Source organism: Hyaena hyaena, unplaced genomic scaffold (assembly GCF_003009895.1).
Source record: "Hyaena hyaena isolate Hyena2069 unplaced genomic scaffold, ASM300989v1 scaffold_68, whole genome shotgun sequence".
NCBI classification, from domain to species: domain Eukaryota; kingdom Metazoa; phylum Chordata; class Mammalia; order Carnivora; family Hyaenidae; genus Hyaena; species Hyaena hyaena.
This window is the reverse complement of record NW_024080700.1, coordinates 2,069,205-2,088,661: the sequence shown is the minus strand read 5'-3', so window position 1 is coordinate 2,088,661 and position 19,457 is coordinate 2,069,205. Positions and strand designations below refer to the sequence as shown.

At 38.0% G+C, this 19,457-nt stretch overlaps 1 protein-coding gene across 1 annotated transcript; it reads right to left on the bottom strand.

Moving 5' to 3' along the window:
• Nucleotides 1-4,159: 4,159 nt before the first annotated feature.
• NUDT21 (nudix hydrolase 21) lies at nucleotides 4,160-19,309 on the bottom strand. The gene is made up of 7 exons (XM_039232646.1): nucleotides 19,054-19,309; nucleotides 15,604-15,804; nucleotides 14,700-14,763; nucleotides 10,886-10,975; nucleotides 6,482-6,557; nucleotides 5,758-5,872; nucleotides 4,160-4,459 (listed from the first exon to the last, which is right to left on the bottom strand). Exons 1-7 carry the CDS (start codon nucleotides 19,167-19,169, stop codon nucleotides 4,438-4,440), a joined length of 684 nt encoding a protein of 227 aa, XP_039088577.1. The 5' UTR covers nucleotides 19,170-19,309; the 3' UTR covers nucleotides 4,160-4,437.
• Nucleotides 19,310-19,457: the final 148 nt, after the last annotated feature.

Below are 19,457 nucleotides of genomic sequence, written 5' to 3'. Positions count from 1 at the left end.
GGTGTTTCATTAGCTGGACCTATGTATCCCACTACTAAATCTAGCAGAGGGAGAAAAATAACCAACTCAAGTTGTAGGGAAAGAAGTTAATGGATATATTTCAAGTTTTGGCTTTTCTTTCCTATTTTTTCACAGCTTTTTGATACCTGCTATAAAATACACAAGCAGTAAACTTTTCAGAAAAACTTTACAATAACTTTATCAGGTTCTGTTCAACTTCTGTTCAGATATAAAACCTTAAAGGCTGTGATTTTATTACATACCTGTTCCTATCTTTTGGGCACACTTGTTTCTATTTAAGATGCTGAAATTACATTACACAGTATTACATAAGCAGAAAGCCTGGTGTCACAGAACATGACTTCCAAGCAAGTCTCAGAAAAAGATCTAATGGAACCAACACTCTCTTTATAGATGAGGAAACTGACTCGCCAATGATACAACATACACTTAACAAAATCATGGGACAACTTCTAAATCCCCGTGTTCAGGTTCTAAATCCAGTGACCCCTTCTCAATGCAGGAAACTAGATCTGCCTAAGACCACAGCTAACACACAATGGGGGAGTGCCAGGAAAGGGCAATATCAACGTTCCAGTTCTTCAGGCCCTTGCTATTCTGCCAAGTGTCTCTTACCCAACGGCCCTTGGCCAGGGACACTGAAAAAGAAGCGTGCGGGATTTCTACTTGCAAACTAAGGTTAGTAGCCACACACAGAGTTATTGTTTTATTTTTTTAATTGAAATGACAATAAAATAAAATTTAAAAAGAACAGTGACCATTTTAATCCAACTTTTACTTTACAAATATAAAAATATAACCAAAACTTCAAACACTTTCTTTTATACATTTTCTGTAAGTGTAATGCCATAAAAATTCTCAAAGCCAAACTATAAACGATGCTAGTACACTATGCTGTAAACACAATAACCAAAAGTTTTTAAGTGTTTAAATGAACTGATCTTTCCCTCAACAGAGAATGTAATACATGTTCCCCATTTTTTCTCTAGTTCTATGTACAATCTATCATTAAAATACAAATTACACCTCAACTGGCTACATGTAGACTCACTTAGGTTTAAGTCTATTTTTTGCTGTTTCCACAAAAACAAGCTTGATAAATACAAGCTAATATTAAAATGTCTTCTATGGCTCAAATCAAATTATAGTATTATGTTTTTCATCATCTATCTAAACAACAAAGGCAAACTACTTGAAACAAGTCCAGTTTAACCAAAATAAGTGATGCAAAGCAAGTGGAATAATTATAGGAAATCAAATTTTTGCTAGGGAAGCAGACTTGTGGTACAGTCAAAACCCACTAAAGCTTCTCTGGTGAAGCTGCATACAACACTCACTGCACACCATCTGAAGCAGGCGTAGTGAGCAGCGGGTACTGTCCTGAACACATGAACCAGTAAAAACATTAGGTTTGAGAAACTCCGATGTGGAAAAGCTAATCCAAGCATTTCATTTCAAATGACTGAGCAAGTACTCAAAAAATAAAGTCATTTAAAACCATAAGCCTAAGAGTCACATTGTTTAAGTAGGGGAATTTTTAAGCGGCTAATGCTTGCTGGCCTGTTTAATTTAGAGGACCTTTACCTCTCTTCTAATTAAGCACAAAGAAAACAGACTGGCTAATTTGCCTGTGTTTTATCCAAATACATGCTAATTTAATGGAATCCATAAAAAAATGAAAAAAAAAATAACTGAACCATATGAGCTAAAAGAATGTTAAAAAATAAAAAATCTTCCAGACCTCATGTTAAAAAGTACAAGTTCATAAACAGAAATATCATAATGCCATTTTAACCATTATCTACTTATTTAAAAAACCACAGTAGTGTTCAGCACTTAAGAAAAAAATTTCACTTTTCTTCAAAGGGATGTCAATTCTAAATGACTGAAAATTCTGAGTAAAACTTTTAGCTTTTCCTCCAAGCTACTGAATATTTTCCAGTGCCAGTTAGCAGATTTATATAGAATATGCACTACTTGGATTACTCAGAAAAAAAATCACGACATATATTGTACTCCTACAATGCAAAAGAGAATTCTCATTTATACACAAACTTGGGATATAGAAGGCATTCAAAAATACAAATCAGTTCAAGAGCTCATTTTGAAATTATTCAGTATTTAGTATGTAGAGAATTAGAATGCACAACTTAAGACCGTTAGATTTTGAAGAGGTGTGTTAAGAAATTACTTTAAAAGAGCTTAGTGTTAAGCAATGCCCTTCTACCCTCATCTAGTGTGTAGGAATACATTAGATTTGAATTTCCTAGTTCTATTTCCATCAGGAAACCTAAAACAAGAATATTGAGATATAACCCTAACTGACCAGTTCAAAGACAGTCTAGAACATTTGTGTTTGTGTGTTGTCATTTTACATCCAAAACCAGATCTTTTTACATTCTAAAGTTAGTAATCCAGCTAGCTGTAATCAAAGGTGTTTCTCACCTCGGGCCCAACATACAGAAAACAGACTCAAGCACTTACATTGTGAAGAAGTGATCAAGAAAGAATTTCTAGGTCAAAACTTGTATTACAAAGGACATGAGTACCTTCAAATCAGATCTCTTCAACTTATACAGTACTTTATAAAACACATGAAGAAAAAGCCCACCTCTTCCCACCGTTCCCAAGTGACAAGCACTGCCCTAGCACACCTGAAATGTAGTTACTGTAGCCTTTCCCTTGCATGCCGGAAGCAATCAAAAAGGTGGACTGGATCAAGCTGTCTCCATCTTTGCCTTCCCTAATCTTGACAGGGTTCAGCTAATCAGTGAGCTCACCAAAATTATAGTAATTTATAAACACACTAATGTAAATCAGAGGGGTGGGACTGTTAGCCCTTGAGGGAGAGGACTATCCACAGAATTAGTAGCTTTTTAAAAAAAAAAAAAAAAAATCACTAATCATTTTTGTCCTAAAGCCTGGTGGGGTACTCACCTACTACAAAGCATGAGCATGGTCACAATCACTACTTGACACAAAACCTTGTGAAGGTTTGATGGGACCTTAACTATATAAACTTGAACCTTTATTAATATAATTGCTCTTGGTCTAATTTTTTCAAGTCTAAATAGGGAAGAGTATACAACATAACTTTTAAATCACTCTATGTTCAGGAGAAAAAGCCTGTGATCACTACCATAAAGATGTAAGAACTAATCAAAAGTTCATTTCAGTTTATCTATTAATATGTCAATCTGTTTTAAGTAGCTGCATCTTAAAAGTTTTCCTTTTCATCAGGCCTACGGTCAACAAGTTTGCTACAAGGCACATACACAAAATACTCTGGCCATTAAGCAATGACACAGCCAGCAAACTCCTTTGCCCTAGGAGTCTTTTGTTATTCTCCAAAACTTGATCCTAATTTAGTAGTGTCATTTTAAAGAGTTTTTAAAATTTGGTATTTTTCCCTTAGGCTGATAAAATCTATCCCCTATTCTGTCCTTATATTTCAGTTGATTGAAATTATTCCAAAGTATTTTTGAAAAGGCTTATGTCATTTACTAAAACCAAATTTTCATTCCTATGGATATAAAGTGAAATAACTTTGCAGTCCAAGAGTTCAGAACCTAACAGACCCACTTTTAGAAACTTCCTTCACAGACCACCATTTTACCATGATTGTAAGAATAGCTAAAACATATAATGTCATGACACAAATAATTAATATCCCCATTATGTAAAGGAAAAGCATCTTAATCAATATTCAATGGGTATCTTTATACCAATTCCCATGAGTTTCCCTAATCTAGCCAATTTTAATAACTCCTCATATGTTTCAGGTCTGTTGCTTGTGAATAAAGGTCTGAATGTATCAGTATAAAATGTACCAGTCAGTACTATTCCGGGAGCTCTGCTGCAGTATAATTCAGAGTGTTTTATTTGGTTCAGGAGTTACACCTTGGGACTCCATCACGCAAATCTAGTTCCCAAAAGTAATGTAGGTTCCTTAACACAAAAATCTAGAACAGTCTTGGGGTATACCCCAACTATGACATCAGAACAAGGGTCCCATAAACTCGACTGACCTAAACCTGCCATAGTCTTTAAATATTCACCAACCTAGGAGGAGAGAAAAAAACCAATCCTCACCTGTAAGAATTTTCCAAGTTTAATGTGGAAAAAAAAAAAATACAAGTAGAAAGAAGTCCATACTCTTTAATGTTGTACAAAAAACTAGTAGAACCAAAAGTAAATTAAACGTTGTCACATTTGTTTACACCACTATCTAGTTCTTCATATTAACTTTACTATTCAAACAACAGAAAGTAGGTAGCAATTTAGGGACTGGGGAAGAGATTAAAAAAAAATAAACAGAAAAAAAAAAACCTTTTCTACCATGTTTATGTTTATTCTACACTGTGTATAGCTGTGCTCACAGAGACGGCTTCTTTTACTTCTCCACTGTGCAGGAATTCAGTTGTATATAAAATTGAACCTGAATTTTAGAAAGAACAATATCTTTATTAAAAACAGCATAATTTACAAAGTTTTTTTTTTACCTTAGATGATAAAGAAATGCGAACATTTCTACCCTCCCTTGACATTATTGGCATTTTCTATACTCAGACATACTTTCTTCTCACCTATCTGGTCTTACACAATAAGTAAGTGTTGTTAAATACTCACAACTAAAAGAAAATTTCAGAGTGTACATCTGATTAATTATCCACTAACAAGTTCCTTGAGGGAAGGAAAATTTTTATACCTCATGGTAGTCTGCCACTCAGCATAGTTCCTAATCATACCTAGGTGGTATTCAAATATTAGGACTCTTTTTCATATCTCATACTTCAACTTTTAACCCGTCAGCAGACCAAGAGGCACAAATGATAATTTGATTTGTATAACAAAATAGACCAATTTCCTACTCAACAAGCTTTCACAGAAAACCAAAATCAGTATTGGAACTGTTTTTGAACTAATATTTATGTCAGCATTTGCCAGGTGCCTACTACTATTTTAAGCACTTTAGATGCATCATTTCACTTGCTCCTCACAATTCTATAGTGGGGACTGATCTACAAGTGAAGACACAAGCAAATAGTAGAGTTTGTCCAAGGTCACACTGCCAGGAAGTTATTAAAGGTAGAATTCAAGTCCAAACACTGCCCTCAGAATCCATATTCTTAGCCACCACATTGTTCTGAGATTCCTATCCATAGCAGGCTACTCAACCAGTACAAGTCAACTTTTTTTAAAAAATGCATTTATCACCCTACCTGCCAAAAAAACAAAAAAACTACATGTATGTAAGAATTCAAAACTTAATCCCACGTATCCAAATAGGCCTAACTATAGCAGGCTTTGAAGAGGAAAGAGAACATATTACACCAAGAGATTCAATTCTCCATGTTTTTATATAGATATTCCCCTAGTTTTTATTATACAGTGCTGACTGCCATTTTACCATCCCTTCTTTGAATGAAGACTTCAATCCTAACAGTAAAAATAAAAAAAAAGAAAGAAAAATATATATATATATAACAGATTTGGGGAAGAACACTTCTGGTACATTCTCATATTTATCAGAATGGCATGCTGCAACTTGAGAGGAGTCTGGGGACACTTTTAGTCAGTATTTAATCTATGGCTTTTATATGAACTATGAATCCATTTACCCTCTTAGTTTCTTTAAAGACCAAAATTCATAATTACCCCTTCTGAAGCAGCTCAAAATACTTTAAATCTGGCAATTTTAGATGAATCAGCCACAGAATAGTCAACTTTCCATACCTGCTCAGAAGCTGAGGAAGACTGGAAATGATGGGTCCATATCCTGGTGCATTGTCATACAATTCAAACAATGGTGCAGCTACAAGCTTGTAATTTTTAGGGACTGCAAACAAGGCTAAAATAAAATAAAATAGTATTCATTTTCTGTAACTTCTTATATAATCACTACTTCCACTTCATTTTTAAATTAATCACTGGTTTTACATTTGAGAAACTTTGGAAGAAAAAGATAATTCTCATAGTACATTTTTTGGTTGTATCTTTTAGGCAAAGTTCATGTTGTTAACAAGCAAGAGCACCTTATAAGTGCTGCCCTGGGAGCAAGGAGAGAAGAGTAGAGCCTTGGGTTTATAATTTATTAATTCCATTTTAAGACATGGAATAATTATTTGTTAAAATGTACAACAATCCTAAATATGGTATTAAAAAATCATTTCATCTGCCATCTAAAATTTTCAGTTCATTACAATGTGAGTATCAATACCAGAAGCTGAACAGTTATTTAAAAATACCATAATATGATATTTTAGGCTCTAGCTAAATTTACTTTTCCCCCTACAGCATGACTGACCCATCTATGAGAAAAACGACTAAATTCTGTATAAACAGAGTATGTGTTTTTATTTTTAGAATAAATCCAAAATTTCAAGGAACTTGGAGAAAACACCAATAGAAGTATTCTTGAAATAACTTTACAAAAGTTTTTAGGTGGGTGCTTTCTTACCTTTCTCTTGAAGTTGAACCAAAAATAACTTCTTATGTTCCTTAGGTTTTGTAATATGTGCAGGAATATATGGATACTAAAACAACAAAAGAGAAGAATTTGTATTGGCCAAGACATCACTTAATCCTCCATTCCTTTATTTATCAACTTTTCCCATTTCATATTACAGTAATATATCAACCCTTTAAGCCCAAATTCTCATAATCCCAACACAATTTTACTTAACTTGTATCCTGTAGTTTCATTTCTTTCTTTATATGTTTATTTCCCAATACAGTATATACTGCTGAGAGAACTAGAACCCCTTCTAGTCTTGTCTTTACCAGAACCTAGTACCTAACAGATGTTCTAATAGACAAATGCTTAATAAACACAATGTAATGAGTAGTAACTCATGCAAGTCAATTAAATATGTAGTTGTAGGATTTATAGCTTGAGAAATTTACAATCCAATGAAGTCTGACATTAAGTAATGTTTCTAATAAAAGTTTTTAAAAAATCATCACTAAGTTCAATTTTCTAGAATTCTGATGTGGACATAGTTACTATATTAAAAGTTTAAATATGGCCTGTGAAGTATTTGACAAGATGTTCCACCCCCAAAGATCACACTCACACACACACACACACACACCAGGAACACCAGACAAGCAGTGTAAGTCAAGTCTTGTCGGCTGGAGAGAATCAAGTTGCTTGTGAAAATGGAGAAAATGTTTTGGAGAACTTAAGAAATTCTAAAGAAAATTGGGGGGAGGGTGGGGGGGAGAGCTGCAACTGCAGGAAAAAGAATTTTGACAGAGCAAATTTTAAAAGGCTGGTATAGAGATCTCTCTTGCACCTCCCCCTAACACATTCAGAAAAATCTACTTCAGCTTTGGGAGTTCTATTTGAGGGCAGGGGAATTGAAAAATACTGAAGACACACATAAGGGGGGAGTAGGATAAAACAGAGGCAGCCAAAAGAAGGTAGTATCCCCTCACATTTAATGTAAAAACTTACCTGAGAAGCTGAAGTCTTTCCCAAGATTACAAAAGTTATTAGTGATATCAGGATTCAACCTCATCTATTCAACCCTTATCACACTATAAAAAGCCTTTTATTTACCATTATGCTACCCTCCACTGGATATCTCAGTATTTCAGTCAGAATGATTACACACCAGAGCCATCCCTAAGGTATGATGAATTAAGACAACTGTCCCAAGTTTTGGAGATGCCCTACATGATCATGAAAAACAGGCACTGGCAGTAAGGGTCAAAAAGGTGAGAAGTAATTTGAATAGCACAGGCTATGAGAGACCTGTGGTTCACATAAAACGGAAGCTCCCACACCATGACCAAAACAAAGTGACTGGCATTAATCACCCCAATTTTCTTCTACTTGTGGCTACATGTCCCTTTACTTTGAAGCCTTTCTTCTCCAATCCTCATCTTGGTGTTTATTTTAAGCCAAGGGCACTTTATACAAAAAGACAGGGAGATGGTTGTGTTCTTTTCCCACGGACACCTAACCACTACCCCAATGTATTAAACACACAACACCTACATTATACCTCATGCTAGCAGAGCCAACCCTAGGGTTCAGTGAATTAAGGGAACTGTCCTCGGACTTCAGTAGGGGAGATGAGGGCATTCAGAAAGTAGTCTAGAAAACTTTTATGACTGAGCTTCCAGTTCGACTGAAGAATGTTCAAGAAACCATAAAAAGTTTACAGTAGTTCTTTTATGTATCTTTGGCCCAGAACTTCACTATTTCTAGATGAAATCATACTTTCTTAAGGCCGGGAGAATTCTCAGGTAGGGAGTACTAGCACCAGCTTCCACAGCACCTTACCTTCCTATCCCTCAGCTATAGTAGAGAGTCAGAAGAAAGGGGCCAGACATAATAATCTTTTGCTTGGTTGACATTTTGTATAATTCTTAACCTGGAACAAAATATAATCCAGAAAAGGTATCCAAGTCATAGAGCCTTGTCTGCAGGATTCAGGATCAGAGGCCTCCATCAGTTAAAGGTAAGAAAATCTGGACATCAGCACCATTACCATTATCAATCATTACAGTGGATTAAAACACAACAAATGTATTTAAATCCATGAGGTCATATGACACTTTTTTTTTTTTTTAATGTTTTATTTATTTCTAGGAGAGAGAGAGAGACAGTGTGAGCAGGGGAGGGTCAGAGAGAAAGGGAGTCACAGACTGAAACAAGCTCCAGGCTCTGAGCTGGCAGTCAGCACAGAGTCCGACACAGGGCCTGAACCCACGAACCACGAGTCATGACCTAAGCGAAACTCGGACGCTCAACCGACTAAGCAACCCAGGCGCCCCGACACTTTAAAAGGTTGATGAAACAGATGCTTTTTGTGCCCCTCATCACCCACTTCAGATCTCATCCCACCTCAGATTCCAGGGCAGCTGTGTTGAAAAGTGCTAGAAAGCTCCTGGCTTGCTGCTACTGTCTCATTCTCTGCTTTTCAGCCTCAAAGCATTTCCAAAGTCCCGGAAAATCAACCAGCGGTCAGACTCAACATGAAAGTGCAACAGAGTTAATATAAGCCTCATCCAATGGGGTAGGAATCTCCAGCCTTCCATCCTTCTGATGGAACAATTTTAAGGTACATTCCACATGGTTCCTCACAGTCCTTAACAGGATCAATCCAGTTGCCCATAGTTGTAATAAAATAAATTATGTGCCCTTCTTTTTTTTTTTTTTTTTTTTTTTTTTTTTACTTTTGCTATTTCTGGTCGCCCTCTCCCATTAGTCTACTGCTTTCTGGGATCACTTCCCAAACAGTCTGCACCCAAGTCTTTGTCTTACTCTTTCTCTTGAATAACGTTTTTGGAGGATACTAATAAATTAATTCATTCTTATGAAAGGAAGGATCTATTCTTTCCTTCACAAACTATACCTCAAGGTAACCAAATAGTTGATGAGAGACATTTTCCTTAATGAAACTATCACAATCCTAATGAAATCCAAGAAACTATTATCAATGAGCTGCTACCATAACAAAAAGTGACAAGCAGACATTATAAAACTTCTGATGGAAGTGTACAATACCATCTGTGGCAGCTATCCTTCAAGATGACCTCCAATGGCTCCTGTCTCCCAATATCCACCTCTGTGAAGTCCCCTCCCACAATGTACCATGTTGGCTTGTGCGACCAACAGCATACAGCAGAAGTTAAGTGATGGTATGTCACTGTCAAGATTAGGTTGAAATAGACCACAACTTCCTATCTGGGCACTGTATCTATCTGTCACTGTCTCTATATCGGATCTCTGGGGAAGCTGGCTGCCTTACTAAGAGTTAACCTGTGGAGACACTCTCATTGTAACAGAGAGAGGCCTTGGGTCAACACCCAACGAGGAACTGAAGCCTTCAGTCCAACAGTCCAGGAGGAGAGGCCCACTAACAAACACATGTGTGAACCTGGGATCAGACCCTTCAGCCCCAGCCCAGCTTTGAGGTGATACAATCCCAGACAATCTGACTATAACCTCATGAGTCACCATGAGCCAGAACCACCCAACTATGCAGCATCCAGATGCCTGACCCCGAAAAATGAAGATAACAAATGTCTGCTGTTTTAAGCTGCTAGGTTTGGGGGTAATTTATTATGCAGCAATAGACAGACAATATACTGCCTATGGTAAGCCTTATAGTCCCTCATTAGCCAAATCCATTCTCTTGATCTAACTACCAGTTTATAGGACAGAAGCAAAAGAACTACATGCTCAATGACAAGGCAGATGCAATCAGCAATGGAAACACAAAGGACTTTAAATAGCTTGTTTTCATTAACAAATAAATTACAAGGAAAAAAAAGAGAAACAGGAAAGCAACCAGCCAAGAGAGACTTGAGACCATCCTAATTTAAACAAATTATAAAACAAAATAAAAATAAAACTTGAAACTAGTCAGAGATATACAGATTTAATGAGCTCATGGAATAATTTATTCTTAATATGAGAATGTGTACTGTGGTTATGTTTTTAAAAAGACTCTTGTGTTTTAGAAATACATACTGAAATATTTACGTTCCAAATGATACCTAGGATTTGCTCTAAAATAATCCAAGGTGAGGGCAGGGGAATGGGGTGGCAGATGAAGTCTGACCATGAGTTGCTAACTGTTAACCTGTGGGTAACAGGTAATGGGATTCATGTATTTTCACTATTCCTTCTATTTTTGTTATGTTTGAAAGAAACACATGCTTGGCTTTTTCATTTTTTATCTAAATCAAGAAAGAAAAAAATGCTTGGCTTTTTCATTTTTTCTCTAAATTAAGGAGAGAGAAAAGAAATTTTCAAGTCAAATTCTATTACACTCTTTTCAAATGGCTAGAATTAAATTTGTTTTCTACTTCCCCAAATGCCCAGCAAATATAAATGAGCACTGACCTGAGGAGGTTCAAAATTTGGTCTCCACCAGTTACCGATGCAGTCATCAATGACCCAGTCTTGCAGGACCCCATCTTGACGACCCAGTATCTGTTAAAAAGAAATAAGATAGCCAATAAACAATCCGTTAATATCCTTCTTTTGTGAAAATATAGATGTCCTCTTTATAATTTTTTTGTCTAATATTATGTGTCACTTGGCCCAAGACATACACTATTAGTTCCAAAATGGCAACCTAAGCATCAACATAACTATCTAAGACCAACAAATCTGTTGTCACACCCTGGCCACACATGGAAAACCAAAGGTACTGCATTACTTACGTCAGCTAATGCCATACGTACAATAGTGTTTCCAGAATCAAGCTGTAGCGTATGTAAATCACCCACCTAACTAAATTATAGAAAAAAGTGTTCAAAATTCACAATTTTCATTTTTATAAGCCTGTGTAGCATAACATTAGACTCAAGTTATTTTAATCAAAATTATACTCTATACATTTTAAATGGTCAAACATGGTTCTACAAGGTTTACCATAAGAAGTTCCCTGTCCCACTTTCCCAATTTCCATAGTCTACAACTTTCAACTTAGCTATTTTCCCCCAACACTTGCCTCTATTTTTACAAGCATTCCCCTTGTTTTTAAATAAACTGTTTTAGTTTCAGAGGGTTGCTGGAGGGAGAGTAGGCAGGATGATGGAATAAATGGAAGATGGGTATTAGGGAGGGCTCTTGTTGTAATGAGCAACTGGATGTTATATGTAAGTGATGGATCACTAAATTCTACTCCTGAACCTACATGTTAACCAGAATTTAAATAAAAACTTGAAACAAAGTTTCAAGGGGAAGAGAGGGAGAGAGAGGGAAAGAGAGGGGAAGAGAGGGAGAGAGAGCAGGAGGAGGAGAGGGGGGAGAGGGGAGGAGAGGGAGAAGGGGAAGAGTGGGGAGAGAGGGAGGGAGGGAAGGAGGGGGGGAGAGAGAGAAGGGGGGAGAGGGAGAGAGGGAGGATCCCAAGCAGGCTCCACATCCAGCTTAGAGCCTAATGCAGGGCTCAATCCCATAACCTCAGGGTCATGACCTGAGCCAAAATCAAGAGTCCAACTCTCAACCAACTGACCCACCCAGGTGTCCCACTAAGAGACACTGTATATCCTCCTCCACTCTGTAGATGCTCTCAGCCCTGCCTCACAGCTGGAGTCCTAAGGCTTCCCTTTTCCTCTCTCCTGTGTTGTTAGATCCTCTCTATATTCTGAATCCTGTATCTTCTTAGTTTTTTCTTTCATTTTGGTGGTGAACACCCTCCAGTAGCTTCCTGACAAAGGGTACAAGGCATATATGTCTGGAAACTCTGTAGGTCTAAAAATAAGTTTATTTTACCTGCACATTTGATTTATGGTTTGATTAGACAGAAAATTCTATGACAGAAATCACATTCTCTCAGAATTATAAAGGCATGTTCCAAGACCTTTTAACTTCTGTTATTTCTAGGGAGTCAATACCATTTCTAATTTTGAGGCTTTGCATATAACTCCTGTCTCTCCTCCCTCCCTAACTTTGGAAGGTTTTAGGATCTTCTCTTTATTTTAGGATCTATCTCTTTAAGATAGCGCAGTTGGTTAAGCATCTGACTCTTGATTTTGACTCAGTTCATGATTCTGGGGTCATGGGACGGATACTTATGTTGGGCTCTGCATGGAGCATGGAACCTGCTTAAGATTCTCTCTCTCTCCCTGCTCCCACCGCCCCTTTCCCCTGCTCGCATGCTCTCTCTCTCAAAAATTAAAAAAAAAAAATTTCATGATGATATGCCTTCGCATGGATCTTTTAACATTCAATATAAAGGGAAGGCTAGTAAGTCTTTTCGATCTGAAAACTCATGCTCTGAGTTTGGGAAATTTTCTTCAGTTATTGTTTTGCTATCCCTCCTCTGTTCTATTTATATATAATGTATTTTGGTCCTTCTAGAATGACTGGCTAATTTTATCTTTTCTCATCTTTGTTTTACTTTTTCATTCTACTTTCTGGATTTCCTCAATTCAATATTTTAACCCTCTACTGAATTTTTTGTTTCTGCTAACATTTGTTTAAATATCATGGGTTCTTTCTTGTTGGCTGAAGAGTCTTTTTTATGGCACAGTGTTCCAAAGATGAGCTATCTACTTTCATCACACCAAAAATAGGAGTCATAATTTTGTTGATTGCTGAATTTTCTGTTTCTGTTGAGCTTCTTTTGCTTCTTTTCATCTCTTTTTTAAGATACTTTCTCCAAAAGCCTGGCTCTTAATTAGGGCTAAAGCAATAAGACGCTTAACTATCACCTCTGAGTGATAGGGTCACACTATTCTTTGTGAAGGTTCGCAAATAACCATCATCAGAAGGGGTTTTCTGTGTGTGTTGTTTTGTTTTGTTTTTGGACTGGCCACTTTCTTCAGAAACAAAACCTCCAACCTTCAGCTTGGGGTATGTAAGCCTAGTTGTCATCATTTTATGAGCCTGGTAGAAATCCAAAAGTCTCACTATTGAGGATGTAAACTCTCACCTATTCTCCTTATCTCCTCTACTTTTTCAATGTTTAATGTTCTCTGAGTCAACAGCTACTGACAATCAGTCATCAGCTAGTCTCTAACTGTTCAGAGTGGGGAAGATGAACCAGATATAGAAATATGTTCTATAAACTGTCAATCAACCCAGTTTTCAGTCCATGCATGCCTCCACTTTCATGGGCACCTGGCACTTCCAATCCCTCAGCCTTTTGCTCTGCAGTGCTAGGTCCTTGAATACCCTCCTGTTGAGGGTTTCTGCTAAGTCAGATGTGATTTGCCCATCTGCTTTCTAGCTTCCAAAAATTCTTTTTTGCTATTGTCTCAACTTACACTCCCTCAGTCCTACTGAATTTGTATCTTAAAAAAAAAACAAAACCCTTTACTTCCTTTTTGGTGAGTTTTGAGAAGGAGCTGAGTTAAGCAAGTAGGTCCAATCAACCACATACAAATGGAAGCACAGCACAGTATTTAAAAATTATAATGCACTAGAAAAAAAACACTAGAAAAGATAAACCAGTAGGTCAAAGTGGTCGAATTACAGGTGATTTTAATTTTGCTTTTCCTTCTGCTTTTCTGTATCTAAGGTTTTTGCACAGAAAAACCTTAGTTTTATAATTAAAGAGGTAAGGATTGCATGCAAAAAAGTAAAAACAACCTGCAATCTCAAAACCTCAAGCATCTATGCATTTGGCTCCAAGTCTTTAGAAGCAGACATTAGAGTGAATTTTAAAATGTGGCCCAATATGGGTAAAGCTTAAAAGATAAGTGTAAATATGAACATAGGTATTTAACAGTAATCATTCCCTTGTCAAAACCCTACAGGGGTCTACACTGGAATACTACTACATTCAAACCTCCAGCCACGTGCCATACTAGCTATAGACATCAAGTAAGTTACTTGAACCTCTGGGCCCAGTCTCCCAATGGGTAAAATAGGATTAATAATAGTACTTCCTCCAATGGCTGTTGTGATAATTAAAGCAGTTATTGCATGTAAAGCACTTAGAACAGCGCCTAGCACAGGAAGTACTCAATAAATGTTGGCTTTTATTAACTATTATTGTTATACCAACATTGCAACAGAAAAAAAAGTTAAACTAAAGTACAAGTTCAATTTGCAGAGATTAAACATTGTAATCAAGTTTTATTTATTGAAAACTATTCTAAATAAACTTATCCTTTCCACAAGAGATAAAAAGCCCAATTATCCGTTAAGTTGATGGTACTCAGGGCAAGAATCAAACTGCAAAAGTGATAAAATGGAAAAATACCTCTGTCATTAAGCGTTTTAGTCCTTCAACTTCATCTTCTCCTGGGTTAAGTTCACCACCAGGTCTGTATAAAAGTTAAGAATTTCAGCTTTCAACTTAATACTTTTAGGTTAACAGGAAGAACAAAATAATAGTTTCTATCATGTAACTGAGTAACACATACTTCAATGCTGCCTAAGGCAATCAAAGCAAACAAATGTGAAAGGGAGGGGAAAGAGTGTGCTAAGAACTTGAATTCCCAGGATTAAGTCACCAGACTAACAGTACACAAACCCTATTTTTAAACAAACCAAACATGTAACATAACAAACATAACTGCTGGCCAGAAGTCCATCCCAATCTCTTCTCTCTGGAAGCTATCTGGTGGTAATGGATTCTAGAAATGCCCAGAGAGGCAGTGGGCCACATTCTTTAGGTCTGAAAAATGGGACATTTTTCAAGAATTCCTATCTAAGGATTTGACCTTTATTGGCATAATCTGGTCAAAACATTGTGGACTAAACGTAGAATAGTGAGAGACTTATAAGCTTAATGATAAAACTAAATAGTTACCTATAAAAATGTTAAGTCATTTTAAGGAAAAGAAACACTATTCATCCTAAAAATAATATCAATTGTTCTTAGTAATGCTACAATGATATCTAGAAATTGAATTTGGACTTACTTGCTTTACAGGGCTTCTATCAGGCTAAATTATTAACAATATAGAGACACATACAAATTTCTAGTTAGGCAATAAATGAGCACTACGCTACAGAAAAATGACATAAATTTCTCTTTCTAAAGACTCCATCAACAGCAGTGTTTGTGGAAACAAATGACTAAGGTCTAAAATTGTATTCCAAAGCTGCAGAAAACAGCAATCCTAAAAGTTGTCTCGCTGTTAACTTCCAACGACACTTACAATTTGAAGAAAGTTGTTCCCAGCTGCAGCAGCAACACATGTGGAAGCCGGTGCTCATGGACAATCAGAACCCCTTCTACAGTCCTTCTCATTCCAATTTTATCAAATTCTTCCCTCATGCGCTGAAATCTGGCTGCAACAGAGCTGTCCTTCTCATAGAGGGGCTCTTTTGTACCAAAAGTATAATTAGTAAGAGGGTACCTGTGGTCCAAAGACAAATATGTCACATGAGAACTGAAGACCATAATTTACCATGACAGATTCCAACCATGTATAAAGCAACTATGGTAAAAAAAAAAAAAAAAAAAGTATATATACTGTACTCAGAAACATAGGATTTCTCCAAAGTTACACAACTAGTTAATGTGACAGAAGTGATTAGAATCCAGCTCTTTGGACTATAAAGCCAGAGCTTCCATTAGATCAAGCTGCTACACCACACTTGGACTTTCAAGTATAGATAACACCATCCTTACGTCCCTCAAATGCTTAGAGAAATGACCACCTGGATATCTGGTACTCCTCTGGCAGATCATGGCTGCTATATTAAAACTGACAACCTAGCTAATGCCCCCTTGGGCTCCTCTACGAATCTAATCAGAAATTCTACTAATTATGGGTGTTAAAGACTAATAACTCTTTTTCTACAAGGTGAGCCACCGCTTTCTATCATCTCCCCAGTTATTTTTCTCCCAGTCAACTATCGTGAGACTTTTCTGGTACCACAACCCTTTCCTCTTCAGATGAACATTTCTTTCCCTTCTAAACCTTTTTAACTTTTGTATGTATTCTATCCAGTATCCTTATTCTTCCCTTTTCCTCAAGTTTTTTGCCCACCATTTCTAACCTGAATAGTCTCTCCTCCTTTATCAAGAATTCAAAACATGGGTCATATTAAGACAGTTTTCATCTTGTCTAGTAAATATCAATTTTTTTCCTTAAAATATTTAAAAATCCCATACCTATATTTAATCACACAACTTGTAACCCCTTGACCATAGGTCTTACAGTAAAGAAACTTCTGACTGTATGCCTCTGAGTAAGAATACTTTGACCCACCTGCCTATTTCCTATGAAAATGACTTAACATCCAAAGCCAAGAACTACGTAACTAATCCACTTAAGTGGACTGGATGGATTGGATGAAAGGGAAACTCAAGATTGTCGAAATTTAACAAATTAATTCCTGAGGCCAAATTCTAGACATGAATGAAGCAGCTCTAAAATAGCTAAAATATACCATTTCCAGGATGCTTGAAAGACTTTAAGAACTTCCCCAGCAGACCTAATGCTGAGTCTATCATTACCATCATCATCGCTAGCAGCATTCATTTCACATGGAACTATGTGCCAGACAACTGTTTATATGTATTAACATTTAGTTCTCACAATCGGAGTTAGAAAGAATCGAGGATAGCTGTACGCATCTATACTGCAAACGTCAGCTCTCGTATCAAGATGAAACATAAGAATTTTCAGGTATGAAATCAAGAGTGCCAGCCCAGACACACATATTACCCCCATCACACTGTGAACTTCGCAAAGCGGGGACTACATCTTACCTCCTCTTCACTGTACACCCAGCATTATGCCCAGTGCCTGATACAAAGTAGGCATCTATGCAGTATTTCCTAAAGCAAAGAATATTCTGGGGGAGATGACTTGTTTTCAAGTTAGATTATAACTCACCCAGATGAACTGAGTTCACATCAGTGATTTTTTTCTGAATACTGTATTTACACAGGAGAGGAAATGTTCTGTAAATTCATCACCCCACAACTTTTAAAAATTATTTTAATGTTTATTTTTGAGAGACAGAGCACGAGCAGGGGAGGGGCAGAGAGAGAGGGAGACACAGAAACTGAAGCAGGCTCCAGGTCTCACAGAGCCTGACGTAGTGCTTGGATTCAAGAGCCCTGAGATCATGACCTTAGCCAGAGTTGGATGCTTAACCGATTGAGCCACCCAGGTGCCCCCGTCAACCCATAACTTTAATGGAGCAAAAATAAAAAACATTTCACCAAGTTAATTCTACATAGTAACTTGATGCAAATTGATCCAGAAATAAAGTTAAATCAAAGGAAAACCATGAGCCCTAGCTTTAATTACCAAAGGAATCCAAGAGCTGTGCTTTCACATTAAAAAAAAAATTTGCCTCTTCCACTTCATGGAAATCTTAATAAGATGTTCTGAAAAACAGAGACATGAAATTAAACTATTATGCTAACGTAATAACTAGAGATATTAGCTTGTACATACACCACTCTCTAGCTACAGATTTAATAAACACAACATTTTTATTATCTAACCTTCCAGGCCAGCACTTGTTTTGCCAAATAAAACAATAATTACAACCATCGTTTCAATTTCAAAACGCTGTTGAAGTTCATTTATTTGAATGTAAAATAGAAAAACACGTAAAACTTTCTCGTGGAGACACCAGTATCAGTAAGTAAATCCTTGTACCTTACAAATACTGACCAGCATAAACTGGCTACTTTCCTCCATTAGGGTCAGCACCACTGTGCCTCACAAACTCTAAGAAATTATTTAAGCGGGGGCGGGGGGACATACGGACAATTTCCTGATCAAGACAGAACCCAAATGCCAACTACCTGCCACTAACTGCAAGATGACTTTTGTGATTGACATCGACATGCAATGGCTTGAAGGGCTGTCACTGAAAAGTGTGGCAAATAAAAACGCAGGCCACAGTGGATTCTCTGGGGCGGCAGGCTGGTCCCCTCCAGGGTTTGAATGGAAACCCAGGCCTAACAGTATCCACCCTCCTCAGCTGGGGCCTACGGGGTGGCTGACTGCTGTCGCTGCGGCAGGGAAGACAGGTGAAGGCATAGGGGAAGCCAGCTAGCCCTGAACACACGGATAAAATGTGCTGCCTTCAAGAGCTCACATACAATTAAGCAGGTAGAAGGAAAAAAGCTAAACCGAAGCTTCAGAGCTAGAGCTCGAAAGCTTAACCGCTACAGAAAAGTGAAAACTGCAAAAAAATGATCCATTACACCATTCATACCAAATAAAAACACAAAAACACGATCACAAACGTGATGTGAAAACGTAAACACTGGACAGGAAAAAGAAACCCCACGTTTTGCAGCTGGTTACCTCTGGAGACATGGGGAGGGGGTGAGTTCAAAGCAAACCTGGGATTTTCCTAGAATGACTGAATCGGGGGGCAGTGTTGGGCACGCCTTCCCTACAGAAAAGGAAAACCCTCTCAAGTAGGACTCTAACCCCGCGGCGCCCGGAGACCGGGAAAGGGCCCCCGAGGGATCTTCAAAAGCGCGCGTCCCTGAGCGGGACTGGAATTGGTGGGGAGGCGTGGAGCCCGCCGACGGCCAGGGGCGCGTCGGAAGATCTGGAGTCTTTAGGAGCGCTCACGAGGAAGGGGGAGCCCGCGAAGGCAGCGCGCTCAGGCCAGGCCGCACTTACAGATTGATGGTTCGCTCCAGGGTGAGGGGCTTGGTCTGCTGGATGTACTTGTTGCCGAACTGGTTGACCCCTCGGGGCCAGCCGGTTTGTGAGCGATTGGGCGGTACCACAGACATGCTGGCTGCCTCGAATACTGGCGGCGAGAGAAAATGGGGCAGGCAGGGAGACTTTCCCTGTGCCGGCAGCGGTTATTCGCGTCCCCCTCAGTAGACGCCACCCGCCATTAACATGAGAGCGCAAGAGGAGGTAAAGCACACCGGAAGTGCATCCACAGCCTCTGGCGGCAGGAAGTAGAGGGGCGCGGCCTGCCTAGCCAACCACCCCTGGGCCAATCGCTGGTGAGATGGCCGCAATATCTGGAGCTCCCATTGGTAAATGAGGAATAGGCTCCGCCTCCTCCTTGG

Bases quoted from the DNA above. Each gene is read 5' to 3' on its own strand.
- NUDT21 (XM_039232646.1), bottom strand. From the start codon at position 19,169: ATGTCTGTGGTACCGCCCAATCGCTCACAAACCGGCTGGCCCCGAGGG. The intron at 5,873-6,481 runs GTAAGAAAGCAC...ATTTTATTTTAG, and splicing joins GGTTCAACTTCAAGAGAAAG to CCTTGTTTGCAGTCCCTAAA. The intron at 4,460-5,757 runs GTATGGAAAGTT...TCTAAAATTCAG, and splicing joins CTTCCTCAGCTTCTGAGCAG to GTTCAATTTTATATACAACT.